General features: G+C 42.4%; 1 protein-coding gene across 1 annotated transcript; it reads right to left on the bottom strand.

The window, feature by feature from the left end:
• Nucleotides 14788–15406, bottom strand: LOC109227953. The gene is made up of 2 exons (XM_019393142.1): nt 15056–15406; nt 14788–14802 (listed from the first exon to the last, which is right to left on the bottom strand). The coding sequence occupies exons 1-2, from the start codon at nt 15404–15406 to the stop codon at nt 14788–14790; spliced, it is 366 nt and encodes a 121-aa protein (XP_019248687.1).

Genomic DNA, 16633 nt, shown 5'->3' with positions numbered 1-16633 from the left:
GTCCAATAGTCACATCTGCGACGCCGTACCTGCGGAAAATCCATCGCAAGTGCGGTGTCCACTTAAATCCCAGAATCCGCTTCTGCGGTCCAATCCTCGCACCTGCGGTTCCTGCTCTCCTTAGTCTTGGCCGCTTCTGCGGCCCTTCCTCCGCTTCTACGGGCTCGCACTTGCAGTCCCCACTCTGCAGGTGCGGTTATGACAGCTGAGTAAAATCTTCAGGATTCCTCAAATTCCATCCTTGTATCGTCAACCTCCCTAAATAAACTCGAGGCCCTCGGGACCTCTACCAAACATACCAACAAGTCACATATCAACATTCAAACTTAGTCGAACCTTCGGAACACTCAAAACAACATCAAAACACCAAATTACCCTCGGATTCAAGTCTAAGAACTTCTAAACTTCCGAATTTTGCAAACGATGTCAAAACCTACCAAACCTCGTCCGAATGACCTGAATTTTGCACACACATCATAAATAACACTACGGACCTACTCCAACTTTCGGAATTTCATTCCGACCCCGATATCAAAATTTCCACTGCCGACCGAAAATTGCCAAATTTCCAATTTCGCCAATTCAAGCCTAATTCTACCACGAACCTCCAGATCACATTCCGAATGCGCTCCCAAGTCCAAATCACCTAATGGAGCTAACCGAACCATCAGAATTCATATCTGAGATCGTTTACACATAAGTCAACATCCGATTGACTTTTCCAACTTAAACTTCTAAATAGGAGACTAAGTGTCTCATTCCACACCAAAACCACTCCGGATCCGAACCAACTAACATGATATGATGAAATACAGCTGAGGAACACATATGGAAGCAGAAATGGGGAATACGAGCTATAATTCACGAAACGACCGACCGGGTCGTTACAATAAATGTAGTAATCCGCTAGCCATCCAATAAGACATCAGGTGGATTGATATCGGATTAACGATTAGCGTGTGGTTATCGGCCGGTTTATCAGTTAAACCAACTAGACAATAAAAGAAAAGTAGAGAACAAGAAAATTTGTCATTTCCCCGCGGAAATCATGTGCTAGAATATAAAGACAACTTCTTTTTATCCCACCCTTTGATTTCTTTTTGGAAATTACTACTAGCTCAACCATAAGAAACTAAGCATTATTTCAACCAATCTGGTAAGTGCTGGAAACTAAAGTCTAATATATTAGAAAGCTAGTTTGAATTAGTACCAACATTTGAACTCAGGCCTAGATATCATTTATCATTGTTGTGTCTTCTCCCTTTTAGCTAGTAAGTCCAGCAAAAAACAAATAGAGGAAGATGTGTGTTTCTTCTATCTCTGTTTTCATTTAAACCAACTCTAAGGGAATATCATATTTAGCTTGCAAAGCCAAACTCATGTAATTTAACTTGTTAACACGATTCCACTTGATTGATCTGGGAAGCTCATGGCCCTCATCTGGAATTATCTTCATGCCTTCTTGATTAATCGTAGTAAAATTATAATATAAAAATTCTCAACTGGTTAACAATTTATCTGATTAGGAAATTGAGTAATCCACCCCAAACCGTTAAGCCGTAAATTATAATATTTCAATCCGTACACCAACCATTACCCCAATAATCCCATATCAATAAGCCAATAAGCTATCATTTCGGTTCGGTTAACAGTTACGGTTCGGTTTTGAACAGCCCTAAACACGAACCCATAAAATTCAAATCATAAATTTTCTTTTGCTAATGTGGAATTCATAGGTTACAAGTCAAAATTTCTGGTAAGGTTTTTGAAACTGTCTCTAAATAAAGAGACTAGTAGATCAACAATGGTAAAATTTGGAGTATCGATTTTTACAATACAGTCAAACCTCTCTATAAAAACATCGTTTGTTTCAAAAAAATTTGGCTTGTATAGTGAATGGTTGTTATACACCTATAATAACATTTGGCGCATGAATATATTTTGGTTGTTATAGACAAAACTTATCCAAAAATTATTTTTTTACCTTTTTAATATTACATATAAAGGTAAATATATATATATATATATATATATAAAAAAAAATAAAAATCTCGAAAGATATGAACATTTCACGAATTAAATGCTAAAGAAATCTAATACATTATTAAAAACTTCATAACTAAACGTACAAACATTTAAACTCTAAGGCACACAATTAGAACCCGTTTGGATTGGCTTGTTTTAAGTGCTTTTAAGCCAAAATAGCTTTTAAGCCATTTTGTAGTGTCTGGATAAAGTAAAAAAGTATTTTTAAGCACTTATTTTTAAGCTAAAATGATAAAAACAAGCCAAAAGCAAAAGGCTAGAATTCCTAACTTATGGCTTAAAAGTTGTTTTGGCTTAAAAGTCACTTAAAACAAGCCCATCCAAACGGGCTCTAAATCTTTCAAGATTGATGGAAGAACTCCATAATTGTAGCTCGTTTCGTAGATTCTGGTCTCTTACTAGCGGTATAACTCCTGAATTGGCGAAGATTTGTATCCAAACTTTCAGCAAAAGGATATCCAATTGCTTTTCCTTGAAGGCAATCTAAGAACTTAACAATTGAATCTTCTATCTCAGTCCAAGTAGCAGTAGGTTGAGGTTCTTCGTCAGCACTTTCATCTTCCTTCATAGTGTCTTCTTCTTCCACTCTAATAACTTGGGCAATAATTTCTTCATCAGTGAAAGTCTCAATGATAGGAAGTGTTGCATCAAATTGCAGATATGTGGTAGCATCCATCGTCTCATTGGTGTTATCATATGTGATTTGAGCTATAAGTGATGATACATTCCCAACATCCTCTACTAGTTCAATATTTTCACTATCAATATTGGGATTGTCATGTGTAGGTAGGATTCCAGTCCTTTTCCGGCAATGGAGATGGTGGAGGCCTTCACATCATTCCATGCTTCTACTAGAGTGTTAATATCTTGTCGCATATTGAACTTATTGTCACAAGATAATGGATGGCTCCCATTGTGCCCATATTCATCAATCAAATGCTTGATGAAGCGGCTAGTTAACTTTAAAATTTGCGATTATACCAGCATCAACAGGTTGAAGATGTGATGTCGTATAAGGTGGGAGATGATGAACCTGAATAATTCAATGTTAGAACAATAGAACCATTAAAAAAGCATGATCAAGGCTACAACAAACACCTTAATATGTGTTAATTACCTTTCGTGTTCCTCGATCTCATGAGGAGTGGCTGATCACGCCCAACTATGCCTTATAAAAGACAAAGCGGTCGTTGCAAATATAATCTGGTTTACAAGTCCGGAGTCGAATCCTCAGGGAACTAACCTATCTATTACAACTCTTAGTGATGCTAGTACCAGCTCAACCAATTCCCGGATGCAAGATTTTTATTAATAAATATTGGGATTTGTTTAACTAAAGTAAATTGATATTAAAAATAACAATATTCCAAATTAAAGATAATTCAATGGTAAAAAGATCTAGGGTATTGAATTCCCCAATTGCTAGATTAATTCTTAACTTTTTTGCTATCATCTCGCCGTAATACTCTATGAGGATTATGAGCTATGGGTTACCGCAATTATCTCTCGACCAACTACGATAATTTACTAGAGCATTCTCTCAAACTACTCTAGCTGATAATTTATGCAGCATAATTTATGCAGCTGTGAATTATCCCACCAAAGTTTTGTTATGTCTAACCCCACTTTTAAATTCAAGTAATGAATCTCTTCAATTACCCAAAAGTGGTGTTGTTCAACAACAATCTAACCTAGTATTCTTTCTCAAGCAACACAAGGCGATTAGACACAATTAATCAAGGGCCCATTCAATAAATTACCATACAAAACATAGTTGAACAATATATAATAAACGCGGCTCGATTATCACAAAACTGAGTCAAAACTTCATCTAACAATTGGTTCCATCAACCCTAGATTAAATGTTTAGCTACTCATGGTAAAACAAGATAAAACCATAAAATCATTCATAATTCACAAAATAATGATAACAATAAGAAGAATGAAAAACTCTAATGGTGTCTTGATCTTCTCACACTTGTTCTTGCCTCCAATTGAGTCTAAAAACAAGCTTAACCTTGACTTGGGCGAGTTTGTTGAGTTTATATAGGGTTGGGATAAGTTTCCCACGCTTTACACTTTAGCCCTTAAATTTTCTTGGCCTTCTCCGATCGACCGCGGTCGCAGGCCAACCGTGGTCGTTTTCGACTATTCTGTTTTTCGCCTTTCTTTCACCGCGTTCCAGACGCGGCACGACCGCGGTCGCGGTGGACTGTTGCCCAGTTTTTCTTCGCCTTTTCTTGCTCGTTTTCATCCGGGCTCTTCTCGATTGGCCTTGTATCTTCATTTTTTGACCCCAAAACACTCTATATCCTCCTCCTAACTCGGAGTAGCTCCTGCAAAGCATAAAAACCTCAATTAGAGCATTTTGTTATCATTTAGCATTTAAAACACCAATAAAGTATGGTTAATTTAGAGCATAAATAGCATCTACATCGCATAATATAGGCTACTATCAACACCCCACACTTAAACCGTTGCTAGTCCTCTAGCAACAAAACCACACTCTATAGGCCTAATCATCTCTGGGTCACTTCCTTACTCCTTATACCAAGAATAATTCACATGGGTAGATTACCTTAGCGTAACATCCTAACCTCAAGAGTGACTCTCTCTCTAGCCACGTAATGTCCCTAACCGGCTTTCATACTCTCAGTCAGAGGTCCAGACTTACCTTCCCTTCATGAATCACGTGCCTACTAACCACAAAAGAGACTTGTGTCATGGTCATTACAATTCACACACTGAGGAATTCAAATACGTAAGATTTCACTCACCCTCAGAAACAAATTCTTATGCCACAAACAACGCGCCATAGGCTTGCCCGTAGTGTAATACCCAACTAATCGAGCCCATTTGGTCTAAAATCAAGTAGGACTTTATTTGGTTGTAATATTGGCTGCGGGACAGGTAGGATACATATGGGTATAGTGACTACACCTCCCTAAGCACTTCAATACACTTTCCACTTTTAAGCCCATACCTTTATCAAACCTTCATTCCACCTTTACATCATTGAATTAAACCCCCTTACTTCTTTAAGCACACTTTCTCTTTTAAAGACCACCACCATTTTGAGACTTATTCTTTTAAAAATTATTCAGCTCAGTCTTTTTTTTTAGATTCTGGTGGCTTCTAATTATATTGTTTATCACACAGTGCACCCTTTTTGTTTTTATGTCTTCTTGGTTCCACTCAAAAGCCCAACCAGCCACTCCACACTTTAGCTTTTCCATATTCATTACAATCAAGTGCTTCTAAGAGGTGATAGGGGTCAAAAAGATAGATACTTCAAAACTTGGGTAAAGCTTGTAATGTGGTTGCCAAGGAAACAGGATTACAGGCTCAAACGGGTTAACTAGGATATACACACTCAGGTGGGTGAAAACATATATAGATAGGTTCAACAAGGAAACACCTATATCACTTTCTAGACCAATTAAGACTACCATTTCACTTCATACACACACAGGGCAAGTTCTAGGCATTGAGTGTTAGCATAGAATACACAAAGCCTCACTCACACATGGCACATGACTCAATTCAGTTAGGACCATCCGACACTCTGCTCAAAGTGCTTAAGCCAACTCAAGAACACACAATTTAAGGCTTTATTGCTAGAGTCAACTAATGAGCCTAAGTGTCACACTAAAGCAATCTCTATTCAAGGTACCATGGAGTCAAGGGATCCTATTTCTAATCTTTCCTCGCCCAAAGTTCCTAAACTAACAAAAAGAAGAAAAAACTAAAACTAACAACCGGTTCCAAATGGAAACCTTTGGAAAGAAACCGTGGTTAAAGTAAAACCAAAGGGNCTAACAGACGAAAATCTTTTTTTTTGTTTGACTTAAGTCCCTCAAGAGACCCGTCGAAAGGTGTCCGTCTTCGGGCCAAGTCGAAGTTAATTAACAGCAACCAAAAACACCAAACAAATTTATACAATTGTACAACAACAACAACCTTCTCCCACCCCACACTTTAAAGTTTGGCATGTCCCCATGTCAAAGAAATTAAAGCAGAGTAAGGTAAGGGGACTACCCTGGTGCTCAGTCCTAATCGGAGACGGTGCCAGGATCGAGGTGACACGCTCGTCCTAGCGCCCGATGCCAGCCCATGATCTTTTTCTCTGACCTAGCACTTTGAGTGGCCAAAGTGTCAACTCTAGCATTCAGGTCATTGATCGAAGTGCGTAGGCCAGCCATCTCTGTTCCAAGGCAGTCATCCAGGTACTCCGGTGGGCCTGTGATGGGCCCACCTCATCAACAATCTGCACCAGTGGGGCGGTAGCATGCATAGCTCCCTCATCATCATCATCGGCATCATCATCATCCACTACAGCCTGCTCTTTCCCAACTGTGATTTTGCTAGCCTTGAATGGGGCTTTTAATGGCAACCTCCCATCTACTATGGGATTTTCAGGAACTCGTGAAGCACGACACAGCTTGGTGACCAGGGAAGGGAAGTAGAACCCTTTGAGTATTTTCGGGGAGCAAATGAACATTTCATCGTGAATGAGCCGATCCACATCAAAATCGTGGTGGGTTACAAAATAATAAATTGCCGCTGCTCTTGGCCCATTAACATCTCCAGTGTTGCTGGATGGTAGCAAATGGCTGTTGATGATTGTAAGCCAACACTTAGCTTCCCAAGTAAGAGATTGGGAGTTCAGGGTCATTCTCGGCTTTATCCATATTGGATCCCGGCCAGCCACACAAATTGTTTCAATAATTGGTTGCCACCAGACAGGTGGCGTTGATACTCTTGGTAATAATCCGTCTCTCCAGTGATGACCGGCAACCTGTACACTCGGCGGATGGCCTCAAGAGACGCATCCACCGGTGTATTTCGTACTGTGACAACCCTATCAACATGGTCCGGGCAATTCGCATAAAATTCTCTTACCATCAGTACATTGCCCTCCTCCGGTTCATTAAAGAAGATATTCAGTTGACGCCTCCTCAATTCTTCACAGATACTTGGGCATTCAACCCGCAAGGCATGCCTGTCAATGTGTACTTCAGGCACCAGCTTCTTGGATGTCTTTGCAGTAAATCTATCTTGAGCCGCTTTGGAGACAAACCGAGTGCGGTCAAACTGGCTCGAACTAGCCTGTGCACGAGCTCTGGATGAACCCCCTGGCCCACTAGCAGAGGAATCTGTGGCACGTCTTTTCCTGGATTGATGCATTATACCTGACAAAACAAGGGCTACTATTAGTGAGGGTTTGAATTGTGTGAACCCTGGGTGGTTACTCAGACTTCACCACCACCATGGTCACATTATCCATTACAGCTCAATTGGGGCAATTTCACAAGCACCTGGTGTGCATGGAACTATGATTTAACACACTTATCCCATGGAAGTACAAACTCTCCCCCCAAATCAACCACAATCACTTCACAACTCCAGCCACCACAATTAACTTCAAACAATAACACCATGCCCTTCTCTACTACATTCTACACATTACCCACTAAAAAGAAGAAAAGAAAACCAAAAATTTAACTATAGATACTACAACAACTCAAACATTAAAATTGCAAAAGAGAAGGGGAGAAGAAGAGAGAAGGAAATCATGACATACCTGGTTCTTGAAGAGTTGGAGTGTAATGGAGGTTGGGGAGGAAGAGTCGGAAGTGTGGGGGGGGGGGAGAAAGTGGGTTTGTGAGANCTTCTCGATTGGCCTTGTATCTTCATTTTTTGACCCCAAAACACTCTATATCCTCCTCCTAACTCGGAGTAGCTCCTGCAAAGCATAAAAACCTCAATTAGAGCATTTTGTTATCATTTAGCATTTAAAACACCAATAAAGTATGGTTAATTTAGAGCATAAATAGCATCTACATCGCATAATATAGGCTACTATCAACACCCCACACTTAAACCGTTGCTAGTCCTCTAGCAACAAAACCACACTCTATAGGCCTAATCATCTCTGGGTCACTTCCTTACTCCTTATACCAAGAATAATTCACATGGGTAGATTACCTTAGCGTAACATCCTAACCTCAAGAGTGACTCTCTCTCTAGCCACGTAATGTCCCTAACCGGCTTTCATACTCTCAGTCAGAGGTCCAGACTTACCTTCCCTTCATGAATCACGTGCCTACTAACCACAAAAGAGACTTGTGTCATGGTCATTACAATTCACACACTGAGGAATTCAAATACGTAAGATTTCACTCACCCTCAGAAACAAATTCTTATGCCACAAACAACGCGCCATAGGCTTGCCCGTAGTGTAATACCCAACTAATCGAGCCCATTTGGTCTAAAATCAAGTAGGACTTTATTTGGTTGTAATATTGGCTGCGGGACAGGTAGGATACATATGGGTATAGTGACTACACCTCCCTAAGCACTTCAATACACTTTCCACTTTTAAGCCCATACCTTTATCAAACCTTCATTCCACCTTTACATCATTGAATTAAACCCCCTTACTTCTTTAAGCACACTTTCTCTTTTAAAGACCACCACCATTTTGAGACTTATTCTTTTAAAAATTATTCAGCTCAGTCTTTTTTTTTAGATTCTGGTGGCTTCTAATTATATTGTTTATCACACAGTGCACCCTTTTTGTTTTTATGTCTTCTTGGTTCCACTCAAAAGCCCAACCAGCCACTCCACACTTTAGCTTTTCCATATTCATTACAATCAAGTGCTTCTAAGAGGTGATAGGGGTCAAAAAGATAGATACTTCAAAACTTGGGTAAAGCTTGTAATGTGGTTGCCAAGGAAACAGGATTACAGGCTCAAACGGGTTAACTAGGATATACACACTCAGGTGGGTGAAAACATATATAGATAGGTTCAACAAGGAAACACCTATATCACTTTCTAGACCAATTAAGACTACCATTTCACTTCATACACACACAGGGCAAGTTCTAGGCATTGAGTGTTAGCATAGAATACACAAAGCCTCACTCACACATGGCACATGACTCAATTCAGTTAGGACCATCCGACACTCTGCTCAAAGTGCTTAAGCCAACTCAAGAACACACAATTTAAGGCTTTATTGCTAGAGTCAACTAATGAGCCTAAGTGTCACACTAAAGCAATCTCTATTCAAGGTACCATGGAGTCAAGGGATCCTATTTCTAATCTTTCCTCGCCCAAAGTTCCTAAACTAACAAAAAGAAGAAAAAAACTAACTACACCCGGTTCAAATGGAAACCTTTGGAAAAGAACCGTGGTTTAAAGAAAAACCAAGGGGGAGTTGATACACTACCTAACAGACGAAAATCTTTTTTTTTGTTTGACTTAAGTCCCTCAAGAGACCCGTCGAAAGGTGTCCGTCTTCGGGCCAAGTCGAAGTTAATTAACAGCAACCAAAAACACCAAACAAATTTATACAATTGTACAACAACAACAACCTTCTCCCACCCCACACTTTAAAGTTTGGCATGTCCCCATGTCAAAGAAATTAAAGCAGAGTAAGGTAAGGGGACTACCCTGGTGCTCAGTCCTAATCGGAGACGGTGCCAGGATCGAGGTGACACGCTCGTCCTAGCGCCCGATGCCAGCCCATGATCTTTTTCTCTGACCTAGCACTTTGAGTGGCCAAAGTGTCAACTCTAGCATTCAGGTCATTGATCGAAGTGCGTAGGCCAGCCATCTCTGTTCCAAGGCAGTCATCCAGGTACTCCGGTGGGCCTGTGATGGGCCCACCTCATCAACAATCTGCACCAGTGGGGCGGTAGCATGCATAGCTCCCTCATCATCATCATCGGCATCATCATCATCCACTACAGCCTGCTCTTTCCCAACTGTGATTTTGCTAGCCTTGAATGGGCTTTTAATGGCAACCTCCCATCTACTATGGGATTTTCAGGAACTCGTGAAGCACGACACAGCTTGGTGACCAGGGAAGGGAAGTAGAACCCCTTTGAGTATTTCGGGGAGCAATGAACATTTCAGTCGTGAATGAGCCGATCCGACATCAAAAAGTCGTGGTAGGGTTACAAAATAATAAACGTTGCCGCTGCTCTTGGCCCATTAACATCTCCAGTGTTGCTGGATGGTAGCAAATGGCTGTTGATGATTGTAAGCCAACACTTAGCTTCCCAAGTAAGAGATTGGGAGTTCAGGGTCATTCTCGGCTTTATCCATATTGGATCCCGGCCAGCCACACAAATTGTTTCAATAATTGGTTGCCACCAGACAGGTGGCGTTGATACTCTTGGTAATAATCCGTCTCTCCAGTGATGACCGGCAACCTGTACACTCGGCGGATGGCCTCAAGAGACGCATCCACCGGTGTATTTCGTACTGTGACAACCCTATCAACATGGTCCGGGCAATTCGCATAAAATTCTCTTACCATCAGTACATTGCCCTCCTCCGGTTCATTAAAGAAGATATTCAGTTGACGCCTCCTCAATTCTTCACAGATACTTGGGCATTCAACCCGCAAGGCATGCCTGTCAATGTGTACTTCAGGCACCAGCTTCTTGGATGTCTTTGCAGTAAATCTATCTTTAGCCGCTTTGGAGACAAACCGAGTGCGGTCAAACTGGCTCGAACTAGCCTGTGCACGAGCTCTGGATGAACCCCCTGGCCCACTAGCAGAGGAATCTGTGGCACGTCTTTTCCTGGATTGATGCATTATACCTGACAAAACAAGGGCTACTATTAGTGAGGGTTTGAATTGTGTGAACCCTGGGTGGTTACTCAGACTTCACCACCACCATGGTCACATTATCCATTACAGCTCAATTGGGGCAATTTCACAAGCACCTGGTGTGCATGGAACTATGATTTAACACACTTATCCCATGGAAGTACAAACTCTCCCCCCAAATCAACCACAATCACTTCACAACTCCAGCCACCACAATTAACTTCAAACAATAACACCATGCCCTTCTCTACTACATTCTACACATTACCCACTAAAAAGAAGAAAAGAAAACCAAAAATTTAACTATAGATACTACAACAACTCAAACATTAAAAATTGCAAAAGAGAAGGGGAGAAGAAGAGAGAAGGAAATCATGACATACCTGGTTCTTGTAAAGTTGGAGTATAATGGAGGTTGGGGAGGAAGGAGTCGGAAGTGTGGGGGGGGGGGGAGAAATGGGTTTGTGAGAGATGGGAAGAGAAGGAGAAGAAGGGGCGTGGGGTTAAGGGTTTAGAGTAGAAATGAGGAGTGGGAGAAGTGGGGGGGGGAGGGGGGTACGGTTAGGTTTAGAAGAGAAAAAAAAACAAATAAAAAAAAGAAAGAAAATAAAATAACGAAATTAATGAAACTTACCTGGGCGGGCAGAATAGTCGCAATTCACCGCGTCCGGGTCGCGGTTCGACCGCAGTCGTGGTGAAAAAAGAAAAGCAAAACAGAATAGTTGCAATTCACCGCGCCCGTGCCGCGGTCCAACCGTGGTCATGGTGGCCCAGAGACAGAATAGGTCCAAATTGTCGCGCCTGGGCTGCGGTCCCACCGCGGTCGCGGTCACGGGCTTTCAAAATTTTTTTTTACCTTTCCGGAGTTGGTTCTTGACCCCGACTTCTCCCACTATGCACTAATCTTGCCCTGTACACTAATAAACGGGTTAGTATCATGTACATCAAGTACAACATCAAAACAAAAGAAAAAAATGGGTTGCCTCTCACGCAGCGCCTGATTTAACGTCGCGGCACGACGCAGGCTCATGTCATCACTCCTCATTTGTGTATTCGGGCTCCTCCAACGTTATCACCACGCTGTCCCCTTTTTCTTCAATCATTCCAAGGTAATGTTTCAAACTATGCCCATTCAATGTGAATTTGTTCGTCCCATCTTCAGATTCGACCTCCACAGCTCCACTTGGAAACAATTCCACCACTCTGAACGGTCCTGACCATCAGGACTTCAACTTACCTGGGAACTACCTCAATCTTGAGTTATATAGCAGCACTAATTCTCTGGGTTTGAAGTTCCAATTCAAGATGTGCTTGTCATGCATCAGTTTCATCCTTTGTTTATATAGTCTAGCACTCTCGAATGCCTGGAACCGAAATTCCTCAAGCTCATGCAACCCATTAACTCTGTTGGTGCCCGCTGTCTCCATGTTTAAGTTCAGTTGTCGCAATGCCCACAGTGCTTTGTGTTCGAGCTCAACCGGAAGGTGGCATGCCTTTCCAAATACCAACTTGTATGGTGACATACCAATTAGAGTTTTGAAGGCTATGCGGTATGCCCACAATGCATCATCCAGCTTCTTTGCCCAATCAGTTCTTGTTGCATTCACTGTTTTTGAGAGGACACTTTTGATTTCCCTATGTACACTTCCACCTGCCCACTTGTTTATGGGTGGTATGGTGAGGCTACCATGTGGCGAACTCCCTGCTCCAACAGGCGTGCAAATGCTCTATTGAAAAAATGAGAGCCACCATCACTGATTATGGCTCAGGGGGTGCCAAAACGTGTGAAGATGTTTTTCTTTAGGAAACTGGTCACCCCTTTTGCCTCATTGGTTGGGAGAGCAACTGCTTCGACCCACTTGGAGACATAGTCAATGGCAACCAGTATATACTTGTTACCATATGAGCTGACGAAAGGCCCTATGAAGTCGATCCCCCACATGTCAAACACTTCCACCTCTTTGATTATGGTCATTGGCATCTCATGACGTCGGGATATGTTGCCCGTCCTTTGACATTCATCACAGCTTCTGACCCAAGCATGGGCATCCTTGAACAATGTAGGCCAATACATGCCTGATTCCAACACCTTTGCCGCTGTCCGAATTCCTCCAAAGTGTCCGCCATATGGCGCAGCATGGCAAGCCTGCAAAACAAAGGGTTGATCTTGCTCGGGGATACACCGTCGGATCATGTTATCAACACATAGTTTGAACAATAGAGGTTCATCCCAATAATACGCCCGACAATCACGGAAATTTCTTTTCTTTTGAATTAAGGAGAGATCATGAGGTACAATACCACATGCTAAGTAATTAGCAATATCAGCATACCATGGTGCCTCCTCCATTGTCACAACAAGTAATTGCTCATCCGAGAATGTCTCAATGATATCTTCAACCTCCGTTCTCTTTCCTGCCCCTTCCAACCTCGAGACGTGGTCTGCTACTTGGTTATCTGTCCCCTTTCGATCACAAATTTCCAGGTCAAATTCTTGTAGCAACAGAACCCAGCAAATCAAGCGGGGTTTGACTCCTTCTTTGCTATCAAGTACCTAATGGATGCATGGTCAGTATAAACAATAACTTTCGAGCCAATCAGGTATGACCTGAATTTGTCGAAGGCAAACACTACAGCGAGCATTTCCTTTTTCGTGATCGTGTAGTTCAGTTGTATAGTAAATTGGGTGCATAATTTTTTCCTTGCGCTGCCCCAAAACCGCTCCTATAGCGTAATCACTGGCGTCGCACATCAGCTCGAATGGTTGCTCCCAGTTGGGTGCAACAATGATGGATGCAGTCACCAATCTCTTCTTCAGCTCCTCAAATGCTAACCTGCAATCATCAAAAAACATAAAGTGCTGGTCTTTTTCAAGCAGCTTACATAAGGGGTTAGCAATTTTTGAAAAATCCTTGATGAACCGCCTGTAGAATCCGGCGTGCCCAAGGAAACTTCTCACTGCTTTCACTGAAGTGGGTGCTGGGAGATTCTCAATCATATCAACTTTTGCATGGTCTACTTCAATCCCCTTTTTGGACACTCTATGCCCCAACACTATGCCTTCTTGTACCATGAAATGGCACTTCTCCCAGTTCAGCACCAAATTTGTCTCCACACATCGTTTGAGCACTCTTTTAAGGTTGAGAAGACAATCTTCGAATGAATCCCTTACCACGGAGAAATCATCCATAAACACCTCCATAATGTCTTCGACTATGTCGGTGAAAATGGCTAACATACACCACTGGAATGTGGCCGGTGCATTGCAAAGTCCAAAGGGCATCCTCCGAAAGGCAAAGATGCCATACGGACATGTGAAGGACATTTTCTCTCTATCTTCCGGGGCTTTTGAGATCTGATTGTACCCCGAGTATCCGTCCAAGAAACAAAAATGGGATCGCCCAGCTAACCTGTCCAACATCTAGTCAATGAAGGGCAAGGGGAAATGGTCCTTTCGGGTGGCTGCGTTTAATTTCCTGTAATCTTTGCAAATTCGCCACCGTGTGACTGTACGAGTCGAGATCAACTCGTTTTCTGATTTTGTACAACTGTCATTCCACCTTTTTTCGGTACACACTGGACGGGGCTTACCCAATTGCTTTCAGAGATGGGAAAGATGATGCCCGCATCCAGCCACTTGATTACCTCATTTTTTACTACCTCTTTCATATTCGGGTTCAGCCTTCATTGATGTTCCCTGGAAGGTTTGTGCCCTTCTTCCAGACGAATCTTGTGCATGAAGAAGGCCGGGCTGATATCCTTTATGTCTGCCATGGTCCAACCAATGGCAGTTTTGCATTCCTGCAACACCTGTAGTAATTGTTCTACCTGCATAGCTAGCAAACGAGATGATATAATAACAGGCAAAGTAGAATTGGGACCCAAGAAAGCATACCTGAGGTGGGCTGGAAGCGGTTTCAACTCCAGCTGTGGTGGTTCCTCTATTGATGGTTTTGCAGGTGGTGTAGCTCTCTCTTCTAAATAAAGGGGCTCGAACTCAGGTTCCCCCTTCCAGAATCCTTGTCTTTCGAGTGCCATGACCCACTCTGCCAACCCTTCACCATCCATCTCCTCTAAATTTGTCAAGCAAGCTCCCAATGGATCTTTGGCATTCAGGGTCTCATCGTCTTCATACAGGATCACATCCACAGCTTCCACTAGTGAGCAATTTGCATATTAACTGGGTCTCCTCATGGATTATTGAACGTTGAATATTACTTCTTCATCGTTCAACCTCATTTTTAATTCCCCAGTTTCACAATCAATCAATGCTCTCCCAGTGGCTAAGAATGGCCTCCCCAGAATGATGGGTATCTCCTCATCTACCTGGCAGTCGAGAATAACAAAGTCTGCAGGGAATACAAACTTTCCCACTTGTACCAGCACTTCATCAAGAATCCCCGTCGGTCTTTTAACCATGCGGTCAGCCAGTTGCAACAGCATCGAAGTTGGTCTAGCTCTGCCAATGCCCAGTTTCGTATATATTGCCAAAGGCATCAAGTTTATGCTGGCTCTTAAGTCGCACAATGCTTTTGCAAAAGCATAACTCCCAATAGTGCACGGAATAGTGAAGCTACCTGGATCAAACATCTTTTGAGACATAGGTCTTGCCACTACTGCGCTGCATGTCTGTGTCAGAGTTACTGTGAACAGGTCCTGAAAGTCAAATTTCTGTGACATCATGTCCTTCATTATTTTTGCATAGCCTGGCATTTCCCTCAAAGCATCCATCAGAGGGATATTCAATTAAATCTGACGAAGCATCTCTATGAATTTCCTGTATTGATCTTCTTTCTTTTGTTTTGCCAGTCTCTGAGGGAATGGTGCAGGCATCACTCTTTGTCCACTGCTTACTGGCTGTTCTTTGTTGGAATTTTGTGGAACAAGAGGTACCACCTATTCTGCAACCTGTTCACTTTCTTTAGCCTTACCCTTATCAACCTGAGCATGTTCAACCACCACTTCAGTGAGTTCTACTGATTCATCTATCTCTAATGGAACTAGAGTGGTCGGTGTAGTCTCTCTTCTGGATTGAGCAACTTCTTACTCCCTGTCTAAATATTTCTCATTCAGGAGGCTTACTGCCATCAGCTGATTCGGGTTTTGCTCCTTGGGGTTAATTTTTGTGTCGGCTGTCAATGTTCCCTGGGGGTGGTTATTTAAGGCCATGGACAGCTGCCCCAGTTGAGTTTCAATACCCTTAATTGCTGAGTCATGCACTGCTAACTTTTCATGCATCTTACCATTTGTTCCAATGAGTTGTTGCATCATACCCCTGATTTCTACCATGTTGTTGTCCTGTTGCTGATGAGGTGGTTGATATGTCAACTGTTGCTGGTGCTACTGTTGATAGCCCTGTTGTCTCTGATATGGCACCATTTGGCCTTGGGGTCGCATACCTCCAGGTTGTGGCATGTTCGGTCTGTACTGCTGGTTGGGTGCCGGTCCCCATTATTGTCCTCCTTGCCTCTGACCCCCAAAATTGTTGACATAATTCATATCCTCTCTAAACCCTTGGTTGTCACCTTCTCCACTCCATGAACACACATAAGACTGATTAATGCAAGGTGTACACAGTCCTCCATTTGTTGTGTCAACGATATGCACTTGCTTTATACCCATCTCATCAATCTGCTTTGTCAGTATACTCATCTGAGTCATGAGTGTGGCTATGTTCTCTGCATGTGAATTATTTGGGTCAAGAGGAACTGAATGCACTATTGGTGTCAGGGTCGTACCTCTCGTCATCCACTCCGAATTCTGGGCCATCTTGTCAAGAAGGATTTTAGACTTTGTGAATGTCTTGCTCAGGAATGCACCCCCAGCTGTAGCATCTACATTGGCTTTTAAATTGTCTGCTAACCCCATGTAGAATCTCTGGCCGAGCATCTGGTCTGGAATACCATGATGGGGACACTTCACTAGCATCCCTTTGAATCTTTCCCAAGTTTCCTGCAA

This window comes from Nicotiana attenuata, chromosome 6 (assembly GCF_001879085.1).
Source record: "Nicotiana attenuata strain UT chromosome 6, NIATTr2, whole genome shotgun sequence".
NCBI lineage: Eukaryota > Viridiplantae > Streptophyta > Magnoliopsida > Solanales > Solanaceae > Nicotiana > Nicotiana attenuata.
The sequence above is the reverse complement of the archived record's forward strand: the minus strand, read 5'-3'. Positions and strand labels throughout refer to the sequence as shown.

What these genes read in the sequence shown, in the direction of transcription:
- LOC109227953 (XM_019393142.1), bottom strand. Translation starts at nt 15,406, where the DNA reads ATGGATGCTTTGAGGGAAATGCCAGGCTATGCAAAAATAATGAAGGAC.